Here is a 25,351-nt window from a genome sequence, read left to right on the forward strand (position 1 = left end):
AATCTTTCTTCCTTCCTTCCCATTGTTTTACCAAAACAACTCTCTTTTATCTCTCTCTCAAACCAAAAACAAAAAAATGGACACAACCAACAATCTTGAAATTGTCCATGATGTTTTTCCTTATCTACAAGTTTACAAAAATGGAACTGTCAAAAGACTTGTAGGCACTGAATTTGCACCAGCAACCTATGACCCCCAAACTGGTGTTACATCCAAAGATGTTGTAGTAAATTCCAAAACTGGTGTTTCTGCAAGAATTTACAGACCAAATTCAACAACAAAAGCAAAAAAACTTCCTTTAGTGATTTATTTTCATGGTGGAGCATTTTGCATATCATCTGTTGGTGATCCAAAGTACCATGATTCTCTTAATGTGTTTGTGTCCAAAGCTAATGTTATTCTTGTCTCAGTGGATTATAGATTAGTTCCAGAACATCCTCTTCCAACAGCTTATGATGATTCTTGGTATGTTCTTAAATGGGTAGCTGCACATAATTTAAAACAAGGGTCTGAAGTTTGGTTGAAAGAGCTTGTGGACTTTGATAGTGTGTTCTTGGCTGGAGATAGTGCAGGTACGGATTAATTTCACATATGATCACTGAATTTTAACATCACTGAATTATCTTTTGTCACATTCAAGTAGTGGTTCAAGTTGAACGAGGCAAAAAATAATAATGAATAATTAACTTTAAATTGCCTATAGAATCGCTTTATTAAGCTAAATATAATTCATGTAAAATATGTGTATAAACTATGTACGCTAGCTAGCAAAAGTAATAGGTGAATCCGGTAAGCTATTTGGGTAAAGATTCCAAAAATAATTTTCGTATTCATTGTCGTAAGAGTAAATTTTAGTGATTTTACTGTCACAGAGGATAAATTTTTTGAATTTTATTGTTATAGTAAATAAAATTTAGTGATTTTTAAAACTATTTTAATATGACAAACGAAAGTTTTACGGCGTTATTTTTATTATATGAATAAATTTTACTCATTTTTGTGGGACAAAAATATAGTTTATTTATTGTCATAGTGGGTAAAATTAACTGATTTTATTGTTATAATGAGTAAAGTTCGTTGACCATACATGAAATTAACTTTGTTTAGGCGCTAATATTTCACACTTCATGGAAATTAGAGTTGATATAATGAATAAAACTTAATGAATTTATTCATATAATAATAAAGTTCATTGACCATGCGTGAAATTAACTTTGTGCAGGCGCTAATATTTCACACTTCATGGCAATCAAAGCTGGGAAATCAGATGAAGCTTTAGGGATGAAACTTTCTGGGATGCTCATGATTAGTCCATATTTCTGGGGAGAAGAGCCAATAGGCATAGAGATTCAAGATCCAGTGAGAAAATCAATGGTTGATAAATGGTGGGAATTTGTTTGTCCATCAAATAAAGGGAATAATGACCCTTTGATCAATCCTTTTGTTGATGAAGCACCAAGTCTTGAACAAGTGAATTGTGATAGAGTTCTTGTTTGTGTAGCAGAATTGGATATTCTAAGAGATAGAGGGATATTGTACTATGAATCTTTGGTGAAGAGTCAGTGGAAAGGGAAAGTAGAAATGATTGAAACCAAAGGGGAAGATCATGTTTTTCACATCTTTGATCCTAACAGTGAGAAAGCACTTGTTTTGGTCAAATGTTGGGCTGATTTTATTAATGGACAGTGACTGTCTGTGAAGTTGATTAGTTGCTTTAGACATGTTCTTTGCTGTCGTTTTCATGATAAATTTGTATACATTAATAGCAGTAATAAAATTCCACGGTTTTCATTTTCGTGTAGACTTTACGCAAAGGAATGTATGAATATGATACATAAAATTATTTGTTCTTTCTGTTAAGCCTATATATAAATGACATCGGTGCAGGTAGAAAAGTCCAAACGTGGATTCTATTTGATTTGCATATTTGTTTATAGGCAATTTGAGTAATTAAAATAAGATACTGATCTAATACTATAATAGAAGACATTTGTGATTAATGCCCTTGGTGGACAGGTATAGTTCCTGGAAATAGAAGACATTTCCAGTTACAAGTACCTCATGAAATAATAGAGGTGCACGTAAATTAGTCTAGTCACCCGCATAAAAAAAAATTCATAGACCCATAATGTTCATCTGACGGATATGCTTTATTCATCATCTTTTCAACTTAGTTAAGCTTTAGCTCTGCTGGTCTCTATTTGCACTAGGGTTGAGGCCCAATTGAGCCATGTCTAATTATTAATATGAGGAGCTGATTATATAAGAATGGATCGGTGGGAAGACATTTCCTATAGTCCAATAATTATTACTATGAGATAACATAAACATATTAAATAACAGCTACTCTCACAGAGTAGATGAAGTTCTGCTCACATTAAAAAAGATGTTCCTATTTCACGAATTCAAACAGATTTTATCGAAAAGAACTTCAGAAGACAGAATGTCTGGAACCCCAACTAGTAGCTTCTCCATTTTCAGGGTATGTTTAAGAGTAGACGGATCACATTCATCCTACCACATTCTTGACAGTTTATTTGCTCTCTTGTTACAAGGAAAAGGCCGAGATCATAATTATTGTCAACTGATGTAACCTTCATAGTTTACCCTTGGCATAATTAGGAAGCATAGTTTTGTATTTAATTTGAAGATGATACTAATTTTGTTCTTGAGTTCTATGATTAGCTAGTTGTTATAATAATCTTGTCAAGTTGCACTCTATAGCATAGGTGTCTTAAACAGGACAAAAAACACGTCTAATTTGTCATGATAGTTGAGATTTTCAGTTGTGCACGCATCAAATTAGGGACATGCTTATCTTGCCTTCCTACTCTTGCATTAGCTAGTTTTTCCGACTCACCGTCCTCTTGCACCGCTTTATTATACTTGATTGCAAGGTCTAGCATCTCCTGCACATGAGAATAGTGAAAGTCAACGGGCGCGTTAAGACACTATTTCCTTGTTACTCGTGGAGAGAGGCTGAGATGAAAACATCTGAGCAGGCATGTTCTGTACTTCTAAGGTTGGCAGAAGATGTAACAACGATGTTGTATATTTAATTACCACGCAAACCCATCGATTTACCTGAACTGTCTGCTCGTTGGTTTTGGAATGAGCATCAAAATGCCGGAGCCTGAGTCCACATAGAGCCCGTTTGGATTGGCTTATAAGTTCATCAAACCAGCTCATAAGCCATTTTTAACTTATTTGGGTGTGTGGCAAAAATAGAAAACAACTTAAATTAAGTTAAAAAAATACTTAAAATAAGCCAAAATCAAGAAGTTGCTCAATCCCAATTTTTTTTTTTTTTTGGTTTGACCAACAACTTTATCCTTTTGTCCCTTATATTTTCTGTTAATTCCAATACTACCCTTACTTCTAAAAACCCTTTAAACACTTTTATCCAAACACGTAACTGCTTATTTATAAAATAACTTTCAGCACTTAAAAAGTACTTTAAGCATTTATGCTTAAAAGCCACTTTTTTTCAGCTAATCCAATCGGGTTCATATTTTGTTTCTTCTTAAGGAAAATAGTTATAGAAGGTAATTTGGACACTACATTGACTAAAACCAAATTTCTTTAGGATTATGACATTGTTACAAAATATATGAGGGATTCCACTGTGTTCTTGTTAACATTGATAGCCAATTTTCACTCTATGGTTCTTCACCACCATTGAAGCAATTAGCATCATCAACCTTAGAAGCAATCAGCAGAATAAACCTTTGGAGCCATTACTAGCTCTACCTTGATGACTATTTTGTTTTTAGCTTTTTCCTAACATAGAAGGAGTTGATCCTGATTGAGCTAAATGGATTTAAAAATTCATATCACAATTTTACAAGGGCAAAGGTGCAAATATGCCTCTCAACTTTGCAATTTAGAGCAGATATATCCCTCGTTACAAAAGTGGTGGATATATACCCCTGCCGTTACAAAATGGTGCAAATATACCCCTACCGTTACAAAATAGGGCAAATATACCCTTTTCGCTGATGAGATTTTTTTATTTTAAAATCATTTGGGTAATTTTTTAATTAAAAAAAATGCCACATGACTTTAAAAAAAAATTTAACCATATTTTTAGTAGACATACTTTTCTAAAGCCACATAGTAATATTTTTCTGGTGGGTCGGGTTTGGTATGTTTTAAAAAATGGGTAGACTTATTTTTTTAAAGTCACGGAGATATTTTTTTTAAAACGAACTAGACCCGATCCACCAGAAAAAAATTATTATGTGGCCTTAGAGAAGTATGTCTGCTAAAAAAAAGGGGTTAGACTTTTTTTTTTTTAAGTCACATGGCTTTTTTTTAATTAAAACATAACCTAAATGATTTTTTTTTTTTTTTAAAAAAAGGTCAGTGAAAAGGGTATATTTACACCATTTTGTAACGGCAGGGGTATATTTGTCCCATTTTTTAATGGCAGGGGTTTATATATACCACTTTTGTAACGAGAGATATATTTGTTCTAAATTGCAAAGTTGATGAGTATATTTGCACCTTTGCCCATTTTACAATATAGTAGTATACATTGTCCTCTTCTTTTTTAGATTTTAGAGATGAGCACAATTTAAAAAGTGAACTACTTTTGCTGGGTACTAGAGTATGATCTTAGGAGGCGCTTGGACTCAAATCATGTTTGGACATGCAATTTAAATTTCTTAAGTTGCAATTTTTTTATAAACATAAAAACCCCACAAGTTGTGAAAACCATTAAAAAAATTTCAATTCTTATACAATCTTACCAAATGAGTAAATCATAGTTCATAATAAAATTAATACGCTACTAGAAGGCCTTTCTAAAAAATACAACATCAATTGATCAAACTTTAGTTCAATAAAAAGAAAAATTTAACATGAATAGTAATGTAACGAAAATTTAACATGAATAGTAATGCAACTACTCTTTAATATATTCTCATACATGGTACGAACAATATATCTACAATTTATGATTGGTAAATATATCCACCAACTTATGAGTTTTTTTTACAAAATATAAATATATGAGTCAAATTTTACATTTATATTTTTTGAAATCATAATTTTAAATCCTAAATCATGCCTTTTTGAATGATTTGAAATTTCATCTCATGAGATGAAATCAGAGATAAAATCGCATGTCCAAACACCTACTTAATTTATATGGAATAACTGTTAGAAATTGGAACGGAGATGAAGAAACCTGTTCTGAAAAACGCATGAGTCAAGGACCTCGAGGAACAATTTTTCTACCTCTTTCTAAGGTAAGGTCCATACAACCCCACCCTCCACTTGTGGAATCACACTGAATATATTACTGTTGTTACTTTATTCCATTCTCTTTTGATATTTTCAACTTAGTTAAGCTTAGCTCTACGTCTTTATTTGCTTTTCTTTGGAGCCAAATCGTGTCATGTCTTCTATGAACAATATTGAAACGAGTCTACCTCATGGCAACAGTTCACCAAATTCTAACAAGACCCTAATAGGAAGAGCCCCCAATGAACTCTAAATCCTCCTCACATCCGCCCTTTTGTGGTTTTGAACTTGAGACACTGAATTAGGTCAATGGTTCAGTGTAAAGATAATCACCGTATGTCAGAAGTCATCTTAAGATAACATAAAGATATTGAATAACAGCTGCTCTCAGAGAGTAAAACGATGTACTGGTCACAATAAAAAAAAAATGCAGCAAAGAACATGTTTCTATTTCATGACTTCAAACACAACTTCTGCAGACTTTCGAGAGACGATCAGAAGACAACTGTGTCGAGCATGGTTCCCAAAGTCTGGACAATGTTTGAAGACATCAAATTCGAGACATGCTCTTCAAGATGCTTCTTTGCATCTTGCCTTCCTACATTTGCAATAGCTAGCTTTTCCGGGGGCAACTCATCCTCCTCCTGCACGGCTTTATTATACTTGACCGCAAGGCTTAACATCTCCTGCACATGAAATATGAAAAAATATCAGCAAGCATATTCTGCATTTCTAAACATTAAAGGTTGGCAGACGATGTAACAATGGTGTTGTAATCAAATACCATGCAAACCCATGGATTTACCTGAACTGTCTGCTCATTGGTTTTGGAATGAGCATCAAAACGCTGGAGTGTGAGTCCATCTGTCCATTTCTTCTTATGAAGATTCAGTAGCATCTTCTCTTCAAGTTCATTCTTTCTGTAGTTTATGGCTATTGAGTAGTAGTGTCTGTTCAAACCATGGATCAATGCCTGCAAAATGCAGATCCAATCAGAACCCAAAAAAAAGAAACTGAAACTGAATAGACAATCAACAAAGTTTAGGCAAACACAGTTTGATGCTTTTAAGTTAAGAAGTTACTTTGAGTCCAGTACTCCCTCTGTTTCAAAATGTTTGTCTAGTTTTAACTTGACACGAAGTTTAAGAAAGTAAAGAACTTTTGAATATTGTGGTGTTTAATTAAAGATGTGTAGAATGTATCAGAATGCCCTTTAATTTTGTGGTCTTAAACATGCCATGTGAAAAGTCGGAATTAAAGAGTTGTCAAAAAAGGAAAGAGGCATTCTTTTTAAAACGGACTAAAAAGGAAAGTAAGACGAACATTTTGAAACGGAGGGAGCATTATATCTGTAGTTGAAGTTGGTTCTTGGACAGCAGGTTTTAGGTGGAAAATATGAATCAACTAGTCTTTTTAAAACTAGTGGAACTTTATTTTTACTGAAATTACTTGTGGAAGTACTGTAGAAGATGTTCCAAGTAGAAGTATCACCACCAGCTGGAAGACCGAATATCGAAGTAGAATAGGTGTAGCACATACACTGATACTGGGCATGTGAGTGGTTTTTTTTTTTTTTGGGGGGGGGGGGGGGGGGGAGGGGGTAACATCTTTCACAGAACTATAAAGATTAATAACGACACTTACTTGAATAGATGGTTTGTTTAGATGTCCCAGATTTGATGTTGTCTGTCGTGGCTCTTGGCCAAGCATCATAGTTTGGGGATTGATCAAGCGAAAGGCATCAATTACCACCTTCCCTTTAACACTCTGAATAGGATCCACCACCACAGCCACTGCTCGTTGATTCAGTGCTTCAAAACTCTGCACAATAGAACATTTATTAGTTATTGGCGTACTCCACATGAAGACCATGTCAAAAACACACCAAATCGACATTCTGACAGGTATCAAGACAAGTTGATAGGTTCTTGTGCTCATCTGCTTTTACCAAAATGCGATTGAACACTCGAGAGTGCAAAGTTGTATAAACTATTTACTCTATTTCTCACTATCCCCGTTATTTATTACTTAGAGGGAGGGAGAGATGGAAGAAATCCCTCTGCCATCATATCGAAATAAGTTCTTATTTTCTTATCTTTCTAATTCTTGCTGCAAACAGAAGTTTGCTTCAGTCAATTTCTATGATTCTCCCATGCTAGTCAATACAGAATGCTATAACGGCCTGTCCAGAGGATTTTGTCTATCATAAGAGAGTTCAACCTTTATCTTGATAACCAGACTTCCCATTTCTATCATAGAGAGCAGAATTATCATGAAGATCTCAACAAATTACAGCTACAGAATGCAAAAGACAACCATTCCAATGTGGTCTCTTTTTTTTTTTTTTTGGTGGGTGGGTGGGTGGGGGGCAATGTGGTGTCATTCTCATGAAAAGCTAAATTTCTCATGAGAAGCGAAAAGGGGTTTTCTAGCAAAGTGGGGAGGAAAGACAACTGATAAAAAGGCAGCTTTCAACATCTTCCATTACCTCTAACACTCTCTCTCCTTCTCAACCCCGCCCCTTATTTCCATCCTCAGCGCAAAAGTTTCCCTAAATTTTTTTTTATCTAAGGATCAAAATGCAGATAAAAAAGGCATGACTCATGGAATCACTACGTTAAAGGTGGAATTAAGGGGCTAGTAAAGCGACATGAGAATTCTCTCCCTTAGCTGGTAATACGGTAGAAGTGAGAGTCATGGACTACATCAGCTCTTAACATAAATACAGAAAGATATAACATTCACTTAAAGAATAAATTAACCTCTCCCTAACTCCCTCCCTCTCTTCTGCTTTTTTTCACCAAACTTAGTACTAGACACTGCCCCGCCTTTAACTCTCTATACCTGGATAGGTTGTGATCTTAACTTATTTGGTTATTGTATGAAACAACTACTAAGTGCCTAACTCAAAGGAAGGATGCATTTTAAAATGAAAAGAAACTCTGTTCCATTTCAGCACCGAACTCAAAGGATGAAAGTGCATAACATCTTCACAAAGCACTTCCATACTCTTTATACAGGCTCCAGGAACGTAACCCATCTCGAGTTCTCGTTAAGAGAATTTCCTGACCTCCGCCAAATCTAAGAAGTAGGGTGACAAATAGTACAGCTTTGCATGGTATTACATGCCACATTTCACCACTTTAGTCAAATTTCATATTACAAAGGATTCAGTCTAGCTTTTTTTAATTCCATCTTTTTTCTATAAAGCTTTTCTCAATTCCATATTAATCAAAGAAGTTCATTTAACTCGGGGTGATTGTATTAACTACTAAAGGACTCACACAGTATCGTAAACAATTCACTATTTGGTGGCTCATGATTCACATAGAACATTTCAAATGTCAATAGAAACCAGCTAACCATCAAAATGGAAAAGGACAAGAATAACCTGCTGAGTATTGATATCAACACCAGAGAGCCAGCAGCCAAATCCAGGATGTGAATGATACCAACCAACAACCATCTCAGGTCTATAACACAAAAGCAAAGTAGCATTTTAGGGCACATCCTCAGTGTCAAAGCACAAATATTAAGATAAGAATACAAATTGATTAGGCAACGCTACAAATAAAGGAGGTACGAGATAGTGGAGCATCAGAAATGAAAAGCAGATATTATATAAGATTAAAGTAGTGTCATCAAAAAAAAAAAAAAGATTAAAGTAGTAACAATAAACTGCCAACTTTTGATTCCATGTTCTCAATAAGCAGCCAAACTCATAATACTCTGGCTCTTTTTTTCTTTATCTTTTTGCTTTCATCCTTCCCTTTTCTGTTTATCCTTTTTAATTTTTTCCCGAGGGGGTTTGGCGGGTGGGATAGCCTCCAACCAATAGAAAACAACAGTTTTGCACAACTACAAGATAAGGGCAAGGAATAGGTTCATGAAATATCCTAATCTTCTACCTTACGTTGCAAACCATCTAAACTGATTTAGTTTCCAATCATTTACCAGCTTTCTAATTTCAGCAGACAACTCCTAAATGGATTAGCCTTAATCTTCTTATTACTTAGCTGCTAATTCATCATGCCTAAAATTTTACAGGACAGCCCCTTAACTTTGTGATGCCAGCATCTTTAAAGGTCGATTCTAATAAAAGCTCAAGGAACCCGAATCCAATAATCAGCCACTTACCAGAGTTGATTAAGATAAAGCCTAACCACTACATTCTCCGCAAATACAAAAGGATCCTTACCACAAAGCTCAAAGAGCACAATTAACAAATAAACTTTACACCGAAGATCGCATCTTCAAGTTGGTTCTTAAGTGACACGGACCTCAACAACTTATCAATCCAGGCAAAAATAAGGACTAAAAGATATTCTTGAAATAAACACAAAGTCTCACACTTTAATGTAGACATAAAGATTCAACCAAAAGTTTCATAATATCTGTGCAATAGCCCGCAAACCACACAGAAGAGATAACCCGCACTAGGCAAGTCCCGTGCAACGAGCTCGACCCAAAAGGCAAATCCCCTGCTGTTGTAGGCAGGGGGTTTCGAATCAAGCATCCCCTTATAAAGTCATACCATTTGACATGAGAAAGGACCACAAAGAAAAGGCTAAAAATCCCCAAATTAATAAGCATATGATAAACCATAAGAAAAATAACACATTACCCAGCTAAAGCAAGAACCTTTCAACTATAACTTATCGTGTATGATACCAATAGCAAGCAGTTATTACCTCCCAGTCTGCTTGAGCATGTCAAGCATATTGGTCTGGAAAACATGATCAACAGCTTCAACACTCACTCCAGTACCACTCTGAGGCATTGCAAACACATCCACTACACGCACTGTATACTCGTCCACGAATTCCCCTAACATCAATCCCATCACTTCCATAGGAACTCCAGCCCTTCCTGCACATTTACATCACAATAAAAACCCTAATTACACAACACCTACACACACAGAGAGATACTAATCCAATATTTAAACTCCATGGACTCACCGAGACTACAGTCATTTGAAATTTTTGGCTTAATACATAAGTAGCCCCTCAAACTTACCAGGATATTCTATTTAGACACTCGAACTAAGCCATGTTCCAATTGAACACCTCAACTCCTAATGAAGTGTTCCAATAAGACACTTACGGTTCAAATTTTGAAGAAAAAAAATTGTGTGCTTTCATTGGTCTATTAGGTAGTTAAGTTAATCACATAAAATATATATATAATCTCCTTTAATTACACGCATTTGCCTCAATAAGCCGTAAAACCCCAGGCATTTTCTACTCTAGGTTGATGCATATAATTAATTGAGATGACATATTTTATGTAATTAACTTAACTACCTAAGAGACGAATAAAAACACACGCAAAAACAAAGTTCAGAATTCAAACCAAAAGTGTCTGAAACACTCCATTAGGACTTGAGGTGTTCAATTGGAACAGAGTTTAGTTTGAGTGTCTAAACTCAAAATATCCTGGCAAGTTTAAGGGGCTGGCTATGTATTAAGCCAAAAAAAATTCCACACATGTATCATATAAAACCCTAATTAAACAACACCTACAAACACAAACAAAGACATTAACCCAAAATTCAAACTCCGCAGACTCACTGAGGCTACAGTTTGTTTTATATATAATATACTCAATCCGTCCCAATTTAAGTGTCTTATTTTCCTTCTCTAAAATAGTTTATTCAGTAAGTTGACAATTCAAACATCCTACATGACAAGTTTATAACCAAAAGCCTATCTTTATTTCTTACATTGCATCCCTAGTCAAACTAAGACACTTAGAACGGAGGGTATTTCAAAAAACTAAAGCTTCTATATGCAAGTAGATCGAGATAGCACGTGTATAAATAGCGAAGTTTAAAACCCTAAGTTACCGTGTTTGAGCATTTTGAGTAGGGCGAGTGAAGAGATGTAAACTTGTTCAGAAGAGTCTAGTGTTGGAGAATCCGGTGGCGGGTGCCCTAACGCCCCGCCAGCTCCGGCGAACATCCTCTGCAACCTTTCCATTCCAGACATGCTTTGGGTTTTGCTTTTTGGGGATTTCTTTGAGAACAAGACTACCAGGAATGAAATTACTTTGATTTCAGAGGACTTGGGATATTTATATTCGGGAAAAATAGTTTTATTGCACTTACACCCCCCCTGTACTTTGGATATTTATGTTATTTATTTTTCCAAAATATTTTCCTAATAAACATCTTGATAGTAGTACCTCAGGTCCACTTTTACTTGTCTACTGTATTAAAAATATATGCTCATTTTGATTTGTTCAATTTGAAAACAATCCACTTTTACTTGTTTGATTATACTATTTTTATTTGTTCAATTAGAACACCCAAGAGATAATTTGTCATTTTATATTTATTTTAATATTATTATTATTATTATTATTAAATACTCTAATTCATTTCCCAACATTGATGACTTATACTTCCCCCGTCCCAATTTGCGTGATATAGTTTGATTAGGCATGAAGTTTAAGAAAGAAAGGTAAAATTTTTAAACTTGTGGTATATAGTAAGTCATAGATATTTATGTGGTTGTGAACTATTTCATTAAATATAAACTGGGAGATTTTAAGTTAAATTATTTCTAATAATAGAAAAGTATCATTATTTGTTGAACATACTAAAAATGATTGTGTTGTATCACAAAAATTAGAACAATGAGAATAATAATTAAGGGTGATATAACAAAATTACAAATTTATCTATTGCTTCTTAAGACTGTGTCAAGTTAAACATAGATAAGTAAACATAGATGGAGGAAGTATTTGGTTGAAATTTGATGAGGTTTCGGCTTGTGACACCTACCTTCCTTGAGGTTCCAAACAGTGGCGGAGCCAGGATTTTCATCTAGGGGGTTCAAAAATTCTAAAAGGTAAATACACGAAGAAGTTAGGGGGTTCAACATCTACTATATATACATAATAAAATAATTTTAACTTTGAAAATACACTGTATTTTTCGTCGAGGGGGCTCGGATGAATCTCCTGGAGCTAACATGGCTCCGCCCCTGGTTCCAAATATTACGTTAACTTTCCTTATTTGATGATTAATGTAGCAGAACTATTCTAAAATCTAGAATTGACAATTTTGTCCCTTAAATGTTAATTTTGGATAATCCGGTGGCGGGTGGCCTAACGCGCTGCCATCTTCGGCGAACATCCGCTGCAATCTTTCCATTCCTGACATGCTTTTCCGATTGGGTTTTGCTTTTATGGATTTCTTTGAGAGCAAGACTACTAGAAACTAAATTTCTTTTATCCGTAAGGAGTTGGGGTATTTAGAAATTGGGTTATTGCACTTACACCCCTGTACCTTGGATATTTATGTTATTGATCACCAAAATTATTTTCCTAATAAGCATCTTGATAGTAGTACCTCGGTCCACTTTTACTTATTCACTGTATTAAAAATATGTTTTCATTTGTACTTGTCCAATTTAAAAAATCAGAACTACTAGAAATGAAATTTCTTTGATTTGAGAGGAGGGGGGGGGGGGGGGGGGGAAGGGGTATTTATATAGGGGAAATTTTGTTATTGTACTTTGACCCTTGTACTTTGGATACTTATGTTATTTATCACCAAAATATTTTCCTAATAAACATCTTGTTAGTAGTATCTCGGTCCACTTTTACTTGTCTACTGTATTAAAAATATATGCTCATTTTGATTTGTTCAATTTGAAAAACGAAAAAGGGCCAAATATACCCTTGTACCATGAGAAAAGGGCCAAATATACCCTCATTTTACATTGGGTTCAAATATATCCTGCCGTTATAAATAGCCCTCATCCTTTAAAGTTGTCCAAGGCTACATGGCAGTGATATTTGATGAGGTGGATGCCACATAGCATGCCACCTCAGCACCCTAACTCATTTTATCTTTCCCCTCTATTTGTTCTTCCATCACTAATATTTCATTCCCCTCTATTTGTTCTTCCATAGTTCTACATCTACTATCTATATATAAAAATAATTTTAACCATATATAAACTGTGTAGTCTTTTCCCGAAGGGGTACCCCCTTCGCCGTATGTGGCTCCGCCCCTGATGGTGGCAACAGTGGTGGGGAATGAAATTTTAGCGATGGAAGAACACATAGAGGGAAGGAATAAAATGAGTTAGGGCGCTGAGGTGACATGCCACATGACATCTACCTCATCAAATGTCACTGTCATGTAGTATTGAATGTCCACCTTGGACAACTCTAATGGAGAAGATGTATATTTGATCCAACAATATAAAGGGGGTATATTTAAACCCAAAGTATAACGAGAGTATATTTGGCCCCTTTCTCATAGTACAGGGGTATATTTGGCCCTTTTCAGTTTGAAAAATTAAGAGATAATTTACCATTTTATACCTATTTTACTTTTTTTATTAAAGACTCCAATTCATTTCCCAATATTAATGACTTACAATAATTAAGGGTGCAACAACAACAACATACCAGTGTAATACCACAAGTGGGGTCTGGGGAGGATAAAGTGTACGCAGACCTTACCCCTATCTCTGTGGGGTAGAAAGGTTGTTTCCGATAGACCACAGCCTCAAGTAAAGTAGAAATTAAGGGTACTATAGTAAAATTACAGTATTATCTGTTGCTTCTTAAGGGTATGCCAAGTCAAACATGGATAAGTTAATATGGATGGAGAAGGTTTTTTTTTTTTTTTTTTTTTTTTTTTGAAATTTGATGATTAATAAACAACAACAACATACCCGGTGTGATCCCACAAATGAGGTCTAGGGGAAGATATACTCAGATTTTACCTCAACCTTTATGGGGTACAGATGTTGTTTCCGATAGACTCTCGGCTCAAAATAAAAGACAATTTGATAATTAATATAACAAAACAAATTTTTAAAACCTAGAACCGACAAGATTGGTAAACTAGATTGTTTTTTTTTTTTTTTTTTTTTTTGGATTTCTTTGACAAAAAGATTAATAATGACTGAAATTTCTTCGATTTGAGAGTAATTGGGGTATTTATACTGTGTAAAGTAGCGTTATTGCTATTAAACCCCCTATAATTCGGATATTATATAATTTATCACCAAAATATTTTTTACTACTCCGACTGAAATTCTTTGATCTGAGAGGAGAAAGTGGGGATTTATATCGTGTGTAAATCGTGTTATTGCACTAGATCCCCTATACTTTAGATATCTATGTTATTTATCACCAAAATATTGTTACTACGACTGAGATTTCTTTGATTTGAGAGGAGAAAATGGGGATTCATATCGTGTATAAAATAGTGTTATTGCACTTAGACCCCCTATACTTCGGATATCTATGTTATTTATCACCAAAATATTTCTTATTACGACTGATGTTTCTCTGATCTGAGTGGAGAACGTAGGGATTTATATCGTGTGCAAAATAATGTTATTGCACTAAGACCCCTGTACTTTGGCTATATATGTTATTTATCACCAAAATATTTCTTAGTAGACATTTGGGGCAATAGAAACCAAGTATTTTTCACTTATTTGAAATTTTGAAGTTGGAGTTGTGTTCGGTTATAGTTTTCGCAAAAGAAAAAAAAAAGATTGTTTGTTTGAACGTACTGAAAGCGGAAAAAAGTTTTTTGTTTTAAAAAGAAGTTGTATTTGAAATTTTCATGGTCAGACGCTAAATTTCAAATAAAGTAAAAAAAAAAAATCCAGAAAAAAGTGAATAATATTCATGGCCAAAGGGGTCCTAATTAGTAGGCATCTTGATAATATTTTGTTTAAATTTGTCAAATAAACAAAATTATTTAAGGGATGATTTTACTGAGCTCCCTGAGGTTTCATCTGGTAACACCTATCCTCTTGTAGTTTCAAATATTATGTTAACCTCCCTTATTTGATGATTAATATAACAAAATTATTCTAAAACTTGGAATTGACAAGTTTGCCCTAAATTTTATGTTGTTGGTGTGTAATTAAATTAATATATTTTAGTTTTAGCTTTTTACCATTCGACCAACATTTAGTCTGTTACATCATATTAATTATATCTCCAAATTATAACTAGTAATATTATTAAAGATATTGTTCGCATTTTGATGGAAAAAAGAAGAAGCTAATCTTGGCATTAGTCAGGTTATTAACGGGCACAGTACACAGGTGCATCAGGGTTGTCCTTCGAGATTTTTGAGCTTAGTCAGGTTAACGTAATACTTGGAACCACAAGGGAGGTCAATGTTACAAGTCGAAACTTCAAGAGAGATCTCTAAAATTATCCCATTATTTAGGATTGAAGCTTAAAAGAAATATTTAGAAGTTAACAACTTTGTTTGAACATGAATTTCATATGAAAAGAGGTACTAGAAGTTATGCGAGTGAAAATTGGTATTACATACTTTTTTCGTATCTCATTTCAAATACTGAATTTTAATATCAGTACATAAAAAAGATATTAGCGATAAATAACGAAACGTATTTAGTACTACAATATATTTTTTATGATTCTACTTTTGGCTATGTCAAATGTACATGTTAGGGTAAATTTAGGAGGCATGAAGCGGTGAAATTAATAAGTAACTGAGTCATAAATCATAATATGTTGTCAAATTTGCTTGAATCAAAATAAGTTTCGCCAATTTAAATTAGACAATAGGTTGTAATTTTATCTCCGCTCCATAATCATTTTTAATTTGTCTATTTACTTTTAAATCACTTTAATCCGATTCATTCCATTAACTTCACACCACTTTGTTATGATAACAAAAATGCTAGTAATAGAATCAATATTAGTTTAGAGTACTTAAGACTAATTACAATTGTTTAGCAGGATATCATTCCTGAGTTTCTTCCATCATATCTTTAGGGCGGCTTTAGGGTTGCATTATTGTATTTAAAGCATAAAGAACACAATATAGGTGGATCCAGAACTTAAGGCATATGACTTCAACTTTTAAGAGTTTTCGTATTAATATATTGTATTTTTTAAATTATGAGTTCAGACCTCCTATTATTATAACTTTAATAAATTTTTACACTATAGATTTATATTCCTCACCGAAAGTACTAGTTCAGATGAATCAACAGCTACATAATTGCATCCGCCCCCGGTGACCAACTAGTCTACATATGCCCTTACAAATTGTATAACTAAGCATGGTAAAAATAATTTTACATATTTCAATAAAACACTATTTTAATACAATCACACTAGTCCAGCAATCAAAAGCTAGAATATATAAATGGAATTACAACTGCCATGAACAAATGATCAACGTCATAGCTAGATGGTAGGAAACGGATTTGGTAGAATCCAGTAATTTTAATTTAAATCATGTATTTGTTTTAAGAAATTTATTTAATATTTATAAAATATTAATTTAAAATCTAGTAACTCAAAATGACTATAAATCCAGAACTCATAAGTTTCAGATCCCGATTCCACCTCTACAAATTGTTTGCAGCAGGTGATTTGGAGTGCCTGAATCTTTTTTCTTCAGAAAGCAACTTCGCAAACCTGACAAAAAATATCAGTTCTATAATTAATCAACACCGCATATATACCGATTAATCTTGGTATTGATATTACTATACACACACACATTTATTCACAAGAAAGTTGAATAATTACCATTTCAAAGTTTCTCCGTTTGTGCCAGCATTTTTGCATTCTTCAAGTAGACCTGTCTTCAGATTTACCCTTGAAACTGGTTTTTTCAATAAAGTTTCTCCTCTTTCAACCAATTTGGCCATGTTCTCTTCGGTTGTTATGTCAACAGAGGTGTCTGTTCCACTTAACGTGTCATCCTAGCATTGTTGAGCAACACAATTAATAAAGTCAGAATGAAATCAGCAGCAGAGTTGGAATATTCACGAAGGGGTATCAAAATATGAAGGAGTAAATCCACAAAGAAGCCAAGGAGAACCAATGTGTGGTATATCTACGTAAAAAAAAAAAAAACCTAGTTACTAAGTGTAATTTTCTGACGAATCTAGTATACATATATAAAAAGAATATACATAGTTATGTAGTGTAATTTTCCGACGAGGAGATGCTAATTGACACGCCTTGAATACATATGGCTCCGCCACCTGTTATAGCACCTATAACTTTCCTAATTTTGAAATACAAGCATCTACTAAACATCTTTAGAATGTACTACTCCGCTTTTAAGGATTTTGCACACCCGTTAGAAATAGACATTTTATAGCCTAAATTATAGGAGTATATTCTTAATGGTTAAATGCTGGCCTAATTGAGACAATAAGCGGAGATTGAAAGAAGAATAAAAAGAGCACTAATTGACTATAAATGTCAAATATTTAGAAATAATTTCATTTTATTAAAACGATCAATATTTAGGGCTAGATGTAGGATTAAAAGTATATTCACCAAATTTCCATTTGTAAGAACAAAGCAAGACAAGCACGAAAATAATTATGACTACTTTACATAAAAAGTCGGTCGGATTCATATTTTACTTTTTCTAACCGGTACATATAACATTGATTATACACTGTTGTAGATATATTATACAATTTGCTGGCTATTTTTAGTTTAACCAATACCTGAATACGTAGATAATTCTCCTCAGAATAAAGAGCTTGGAAAACAACTGAAATATGCAAATCAACCATATCACCACTGGCATAACTAAAAACATCCATAATTGGATTTGAACCTCCATTAAGGAGCCATCCCAAGATACCCCATTTGGATGCAATTTTAGCATTATATTTTTGTTCCACTTTTGCTGAGCCAGTGCCTATAGAGATCACCAAAAATCTTCCACAATCAGTGGGTTTGATTGGGAAAAAATCTGGATTTCCAGTCATTATTTGTTTGGTCACTTGATTTGTAGCAACAAGGGCCTGCAAAAAAAGCAACCAAGTCATATAAATTTCAGACAGTACCATACAAGCTTTGAGTAATTCTAAGTATATTGTCACTACTTTATTACAATATTTTTTTTAATTATTAAAGTTATTAATCTTTACCAATACAATAATAAACTCATAACATTATCTTGTGTTCCAAGAAAGTAACTAAACATATACCCTATTGCAATCTATGTGAATAGAGTCACCTTGATGGATAAATCTTGTCGCTATAGTGGGTAAAATGTTTAGTAACTTTATTGTTATACTCCTTTTGTCGCAATCTATCTGAGGGGGTTCGAGGTATAAGGGTCAACACACTTAATTTGACTATGAATTTGAGTATACGAACACTTAGTTTTGTACGTATAACTATTTAATTTAATCTCTTTTCAGTAACTATACGTGAAATTAACAACAATTAAATCTCTCATGTAAGAAAAAAGAAAAGAGGAGAAAAAAAGATAGAAACTAGAAAATAAGTTAAATAGTTATACATACTGGATTGTTAGCTGCGACTCCACCATCAACAAGATTGAACTCGTAAAAGTTTTCATCTTTGTCTTGGGTTCGGAAATGATGTGCAGGAAGATATGTTGGAGCAGCAGATGAACTGATGCATACATCTGAAAGCTTAGCATCCATTAATGGATTTTCTCTGGCCTGTCGGACAGGTTAGACGAGTCAAATTAATAGCAAATTCAATCACAGCCTGATTAATATATTTTATTGAGTTAAGATGAACTTGTTAAAAGAGGTTGAGTCATAACTTAGCTAATGTTTGCTTGAGTCAAGATGAATAAGTCAGAATGGCTAAAATGAGTAAACTGACTCGCTCAATTCAAAATTTTCCATTCGTTTATTTGTTATTTTATAATTTACCTAAGTACCAAATCAAACCAACAAAAGTATTCCTTTTTTAGTTATCATTACTATATCAAATTATCAATCATAAAAAACCATTTATTTTATTTTATATTTTGATAACATCTTTTCCCGGATCAATTTGGACTAAATATGCAATCCGAATTGAACCAAACTTTTAAGCATGCTAATTTGTTACAATATCCAAAATGACCCGTCGACTAATATTTTCATGTGTTAAATTTGACACCCCTAATAAAAACAAATAGATTTATGGAGAAAGGGACCTCATAAGTGGAGAAAATTGTAGGTTGCATATTCTTGATATCAAAAGTTGGAATAACCACATTAGTCAATGTCTCATGCATACGAGTCTCTCCTAGTTTCTCTTGTATGACTTGGTGAAGATACTTCCCGTCATACCTTGGACCTATTATTGGTTTCAACATCTTCATAATCATCCTATGATGAAAAGAAAGACAGTGTCAGTCCTAAGATAATATTAGAGCTTTGACAAGAATTACACATGAAAAAATCAATTAGAAAATTTACAATTTGTTTTGTGGGAATATTTTAGGGCCATGCTCAAGATAGAAAGGCTTTATGTCTTTAGCAGCAAATAGAGGCCGTTTTTCTTTGTTTGGAGCTGTTAGCATAGCCGTGACAAGACCACCAGTGCTCGTTCCTGCAATTATGTCGAAGTAATCTGCAAGTCTCGCATCCGCACCATCCAATTCCTATTCATCCATATTTAAACTAGTTAAATGTAAGTTCAAGGTACTTAGCATAATGTATTACGTACTTGGTAATTACACAAATAAATGGTTGTTCATATACTTAATTTCTTTATAGTGGCAGAGCAAAAATAAATTTACATTATCAAGTACGTAAACGATAACTACCATAGTTAACCACCAATAATAAGTGATTAATAACTATTATATTTTTGTTAGAGAATAACAGTTTGTTTGACTAATTAATTTGAAAAATACTTTTGAGAAACATTAAGCTACAACTTGTTTTTGACGAGGTTTCAAAAGTGATTTTAGGGGAAAAACTATTTTTTCAGCTTTTGCTACCTGCTAAGCACTTTTTCTTCCAAAAAGCTTGACCAAACAAACCAACCGTCTAAAATAAGCACTTTTAGCTATCCAGAAGCTTGGCCAAATTAACAGGCTATAAGAGCGCTAAGTTATATGTCTTTAACTTTATTAACTTTGACGGTGTAAAAATTATTTTACACAATCATATCACTCAAAAGGATAATTATATATAACTTTTTTTAATAAGCATACTTAATTAGTTACTCGAAAAATAATTAATAAGCTAAGTAATCTAATATAACAGGTTAAACTACACTAATGATATAAAATGTAAATAAGTAGGGGTAGAAAAGTTTAAGCCTATCACCTGGAGTTGAGATTCAAGGTACTCAAGAACAGTTGCAGGAATAATTCCCCTAATGCCACCTCCATCGATGCTCAGAATTGTTACATGTTTACCATAAGTTGGAGGCTGGAGCAGCTTGGATGAAACACCTGATGACATTATTCCACTCTTCATTTTTGATAAATTTTAAGAGTTATGAACTTATGATGGAATACTATTGATTGTCAGCAAGGTCGATTCATCCATTTATAGCCCTCAATATAATGGATGCCCCACTATGTCATGATGCTTTTTGATCAACTTGCAATTGGAGACCGATATATTTTATTTTACTTTTTAGAAGTCCAATATGATACTAATATATAGTTGAATATGTTTTTTGTTTTATCAATTCTAAGAAATTTTGGGTGGCCAAGTGAAACTAGTTATTGGCGACCATAATACTTTTTATTAAAATGATTTGGTATTTAGTATTTAACAAGTTCGGACTCACCTTGTATATGAACCATTAAAGGAAAAAACGTTTTACACCAAGAACTTTTCAATTTTTAGGAATTGAATTCAAAATTTCTGACCAAGGTTTGATGCTTGGAAGAATTTAACAACTTATGTACATTGATATAGTTATTAAATCGCTTAAAAATAAATTACATAATTATTCATAAGCGTAAATAGCGGTTTGAAGCTTAAGAAAATAGTAACTGAGTTTCAACAAATTAAATGCATTGTTAATATGAAATTATTTATATTGTCAGTCCATGAAAAATTGAAAAAACACGTGTATTGTGATTTTGATTTGATGTAGTCACGTGGAAATGCCCGTATTTTGTTTTCTAGGGTTCTAGGGTACAAACTGTTGCTCATGAGGGCCCCGTTGCATATGTTGTAAGCTAAAATACATTGTACCACGTTTTTTTTAAAGATAAACATGAATAAGTTTTGTAGTTAAGAACATATATGAGTATTTTTAATATTGCATAATTAGTTGAATGCCATATTTTACGCGAACAATATGATAATCTGCTGATATGTGCTATAAACTATAAGTGTGGTTCAAGGAATTTTTAACCTAGTTGAAATACAAGTTAAACAAATTAACCTAACTAGCACAAACTTTGAAAAATTAACAATAGTAACGCTTTACTGAACATTTAATTGGCATAATATTTTGGATCCTTCTAAACTAGATACCTTTCATTCAGTGTACACCTAAATTATCTTTGATCCTAATTACTTCTTATCTTTGCCTATTTGATAGCTTTCAGTCTTTCACTCCTTAGACACCGACCTATAAATATGTGTGATATTATAAAGAGAAGTACATAGTTAAAATAAATAATCATTATATATAGAGATAAGGGTAAAAAACACCCTCGCTATCACTTTCTTTTGAGTTTCATATCTAAACTATCATAAGGTTGAGAAAACTACCTAAACTATCACTATCTAGTTTGCAAAACACATTTAAACTAAATGTGTGAACTCACTTTTCAAAAGGCAAGTGAAGCTGATTTTTTCTCAAAAAAATTGTCCACATGGCATAAGTAATATTATGGTGGCACCTACATGAAAATTACTAAATAATACTTTTTTTATAAAAAAAAATTGTATATATTTTTTTTAAAAAACTGCATTATTTTTTTTTAAAAATCAGCCTTTTTTAAAAAAAAAATCTAAATTTTTAAAATAAATAAAAAAAATTGTAAACAAATATCAAAATTTTTAGAAAATCAGAAAAAAAAGATTTAAAAAATGGAAATGTTGATTTTTTTTTAAATGTGAAAACTAAATAACCTGTTTTCTATTTTTTTTTCTTTTAAAAAAATAACTTTTCCATTTTTTAAACTTTTTTTTAATTTTCTATAATTTTTGATATTTTTTTACGAATATTATTTTTCAGTTTGTTTTTTAAAACAAATAGTTTTTTTTTTTTAATTTCCATGTAGGTGCCATTGTGACATTATTTATCGAGAAGGACAACACTTAGCAATATTTTTATATAAAATGGAGAGTGTAGATCACATGCCATTCAACAATAATTTGAGGTGTGTTTTGCGAACTAGATAGTGATAATTTAAGTAGTTTTATCAACCTTCTCATAGTTTAGGTATGAAACTAAAAAAAGAAGTGATAGTTAGGGTGTGTTTTTGATCTTTATCTCTTATATATAACTACGTGACAATTAACAAATCGAAAAATGTTCCACTTCAAAGTTGATTTATTTTTCATCAATATCAAACGTCCGAAAAATCATGGCAGGATCCTCTATCTCCAACATCAATCATGTCTCATTGACTCCTTTTTGTTCTTCCTCTCAACAACCCCCACTCCACCATCCTCCGATTTGCTATACTTCTTTCTTCCTTAAATCTATTTAAACGATTATCAGATTTAAAAGGTGATAGAATCCACAAGTCAAACATGTCGAAAAACAACAACATTTATTCACATAAGTTGTACATATATATTACTACTATATAGAAAGGTGGGTTGGGCACTTTTTCGTCGTCCACCCACCACTTTTTCGTCGTCCGTTTGTGGGCAAAAAAAAAAAAACAATTGTGGGCCCACATATTTTAAACAATTACTAATATTTTAAAAAAAATTGTGGGCCCACATATTTTAAACAACTACTAATATTTAAAAACAACTGCTAATATTTTTTAAAAAAAATTGTGGCCCACATATTTTAAACAACTACTAATATTTTTTTTAAAAATTGTGGGCCCCACATTAAACACCAACCAGTAATAAAAAAAAAAGAGAAAAAAAAAAAGTTGAACCCACTACATCCAAACTCACGGGACAAAAAAAAGTGGATCCTATATTAATAAAATCAAGCAATATTAAAAAAAAAGTGAATCCCATATTTAAAAAAAACAATGTTAATAAAAAGGTGCTTAGAAAATCAAACAATTAAATCAATAATGATGGATTTATTGCCACATGTGTATCAACCCATTAGTGGGAGCAAATGAAATTATTGTACAGCAACATACTTAAAATACTTATATATATATATATATATATATCCGTTTTCCAATTTTTGAAAAAACAATTGTGGGCCCATATAGCCTGATGGATTCATTGCCACATGCGTATCAACCTATTAGAGGGAGCAAATGGAATTATTGTACAGCAACATACTTAAAATACAAAAGTGCTTAGAAAATCAAACAATTAAATCAATAATGATGGATTTATTGTCACGTGCGTATCAACCCATTAGTGGAGCAAATAGAATTATTGTACAGCAACAAAAAAAAAGTGTGGTCCCCATATTAACCACCAACCAATATTAAAAAATTCAAAAAAACACCAACCAATTAAGCATTTAAAAAAAAAAGTGTGGTCCCCATATTAAACACCAACCAATATTAAAAAATAAAAAAAACACCAACCAAAAATACCCTTGACCTATTCAAAAAAGGCTTATAAATACCCTCCTTCCACCTTTTGGTCTAAAAATACCCTTCCATCCACCTTTTAGGTCTAAAAATACCCTTAAGGTTTGTTTTTGGCTCAAATATACCCCCTCAAACTAACAAGTTAAAATTAACTCTTTTAAAAAGCCAAATGGCAATTTGTAATTGGTCAATAATAAAATTCCGTAATTTTAAAAAAAATCCAGATTTAAAAAAAAAGATGCCAATAATAAATTGCCAGTAATTTAAAATTCCAGATTTCAAAAAAAAAATTGCCAATAATAAAATTCCGTAATTTACATATTTTTTTTTAAAAAAATTGTGTGGCAACTTAAAAATTAAAAATTAAAAAATTTAAAAATATGAACGAAACTGTTTTTTTTTTTTTTTTGCATTTCGTGAATTAATCAACGAAATATGTTTTTTTTTTTGCATTTCGTGAATAAAAAAACGACATAGGAAATTATAATTATTATTTTTGCATTTCGTGTATTAAAAAATGAAATAGGATAAAAAAAAATATTTTCGTTCATATAAAAACGAAATTGGAAAATTGGACAAAATATATTTTCCAATTTCGTTTTTATATGAACAAAATTAATTTTTTATCCCATTTCATTTTTTAATACACGAAATGCAAAAAAAAATTATAATTTCCTATTTCGTTTTTTTATTCACGAAATGTAAAAAAAAACAAAAAAAAAAACATATGTCGTTGATTAATTCACGAAATGCAAAAAAAAAAAAACAGTTTTGTTCATATTTTTTAATTTTTAAATTAAATAATATATGTGTCCAATCACAAAATGCCATTTGGCTTTTTAAAAGAGTTAACTTTAACTTTGTTAGTTTGAGGGGTATATTTGAGCCAAAAATAAACCTTAAGGGTATTTTTAGACCAAAAAGTGGAAGGAGGGTATTTATGAGCCTTTTTGAATAGGTCAAGGGTATTTTTGGACCTTTTCCGTTTAAAAAAAAAAGAAAAACGAGGTAAATAAAGTGGAACCCACCATCTCCAAACTCATGGGGAAAAAAAAGGTAGACTCCATATTAACAAAATCAAGCAATATAAAAAAAAAAGTGAATCCCATATTAAAAAACAAACAATGTCAAAAAAAGAATGCAGACTTTGTGTAGACACGTGATTTTTGACCCTCCCCGTGTGTTTCATCTTATAGTGTTTAAATATTTCTTTTAATTTTAATTCTTGACGTGTCGATTTTATTCTATTTTTATTTAGTAGGCTTATTTGCGAAAATAAAAAAAACGAACAAAATATTTGCTATTTTTAGAGTATAAGTTTTGTATTTTAAAGAAAAGAAAATTACAAAAATATGCTTTGTAGGTTTTAATTTTACTTAGACAATTATTTATTTTAAGATTTTTTTTCTTTCCTTTCAGTTATCTAGAAATAGTTATTAAATATATATATATATTTGTTTTTATTTATTTATTTATTTATTTATTTTGTTTACATTTAAAAAATAAAAATAAAAATGAGCAAATAGAATTGTACCACCTCACCACAAAATGACAAAGTTTGGTAACAAACCTTATCACAAAGGGGAGGGGTTCACGTAGAGGTGTCAACCGGTTCCAACCGGAACCGGACGGGGAACC

General features: G+C 32.4%; 3 protein-coding genes across 3 annotated transcripts; 1 reads left to right on the forward strand and 2 right to left on the reverse strand.

The window, feature by feature from the left end:
* LOC132627882 (probable carboxylesterase 2) lies at positions 1-1,843 on the forward strand. The gene is made up of 2 exons (XM_060343495.1): positions 1-572; positions 1,223-1,843. The coding sequence occupies exons 1-2, from the start codon at positions 77-79 to the stop codon at positions 1,687-1,689; spliced, it is 963 nt and encodes a 320-aa protein (XP_060199478.1). The 5' UTR covers positions 1-76; the 3' UTR covers positions 1,690-1,843.
* A 3,741-nt stretch (positions 1,844-5,584) lies between these two features.
* LOC132627884 (26S proteasome non-ATPase regulatory subunit 14 homolog) lies at positions 5,585-11,300 on the reverse strand. The gene is made up of 6 exons (XM_060343497.1): positions 11,096-11,300; positions 9,939-10,116; positions 8,639-8,720; positions 6,892-7,068; positions 6,053-6,220; positions 5,585-5,933 (listed from the first exon to the last, which is right to left on the reverse strand). The coding sequence occupies exons 1-6, from the start codon at positions 11,235-11,237 to the stop codon at positions 5,742-5,744; spliced, it is 939 nt and encodes a 312-aa protein (XP_060199480.1). The 5' UTR covers positions 11,238-11,300; the 3' UTR covers positions 5,585-5,741.
* Positions 11,301-16,245: 4,945 nt separating this feature from the next.
* LOC132627883 (patatin-like protein 2) lies at positions 16,246-20,576 on the reverse strand. Its single transcript, XM_060343496.1, has 7 exons — positions 20,328-20,576; positions 19,470-19,654; positions 19,205-19,379; positions 18,555-18,716; positions 17,745-18,047; positions 16,807-16,982; positions 16,246-16,692 (listed from the first exon to the last, which is right to left on the reverse strand). The coding sequence occupies exons 1-7, from the start codon at positions 20,478-20,480 to the stop codon at positions 16,623-16,625; spliced, it is 1,224 nt and encodes a 407-aa protein (XP_060199479.1). The 5' UTR covers positions 20,481-20,576; the 3' UTR covers positions 16,246-16,622.
* Positions 20,577-25,351: the final 4,775 nt, after the last annotated feature.

This window comes from Lycium barbarum, chromosome 2 (genome assembly GCF_019175385.1).
Source record: "Lycium barbarum isolate Lr01 chromosome 2, ASM1917538v2, whole genome shotgun sequence".
NCBI lineage: Eukaryota > Viridiplantae > Streptophyta > Magnoliopsida > Solanales > Solanaceae > Lycium > Lycium barbarum.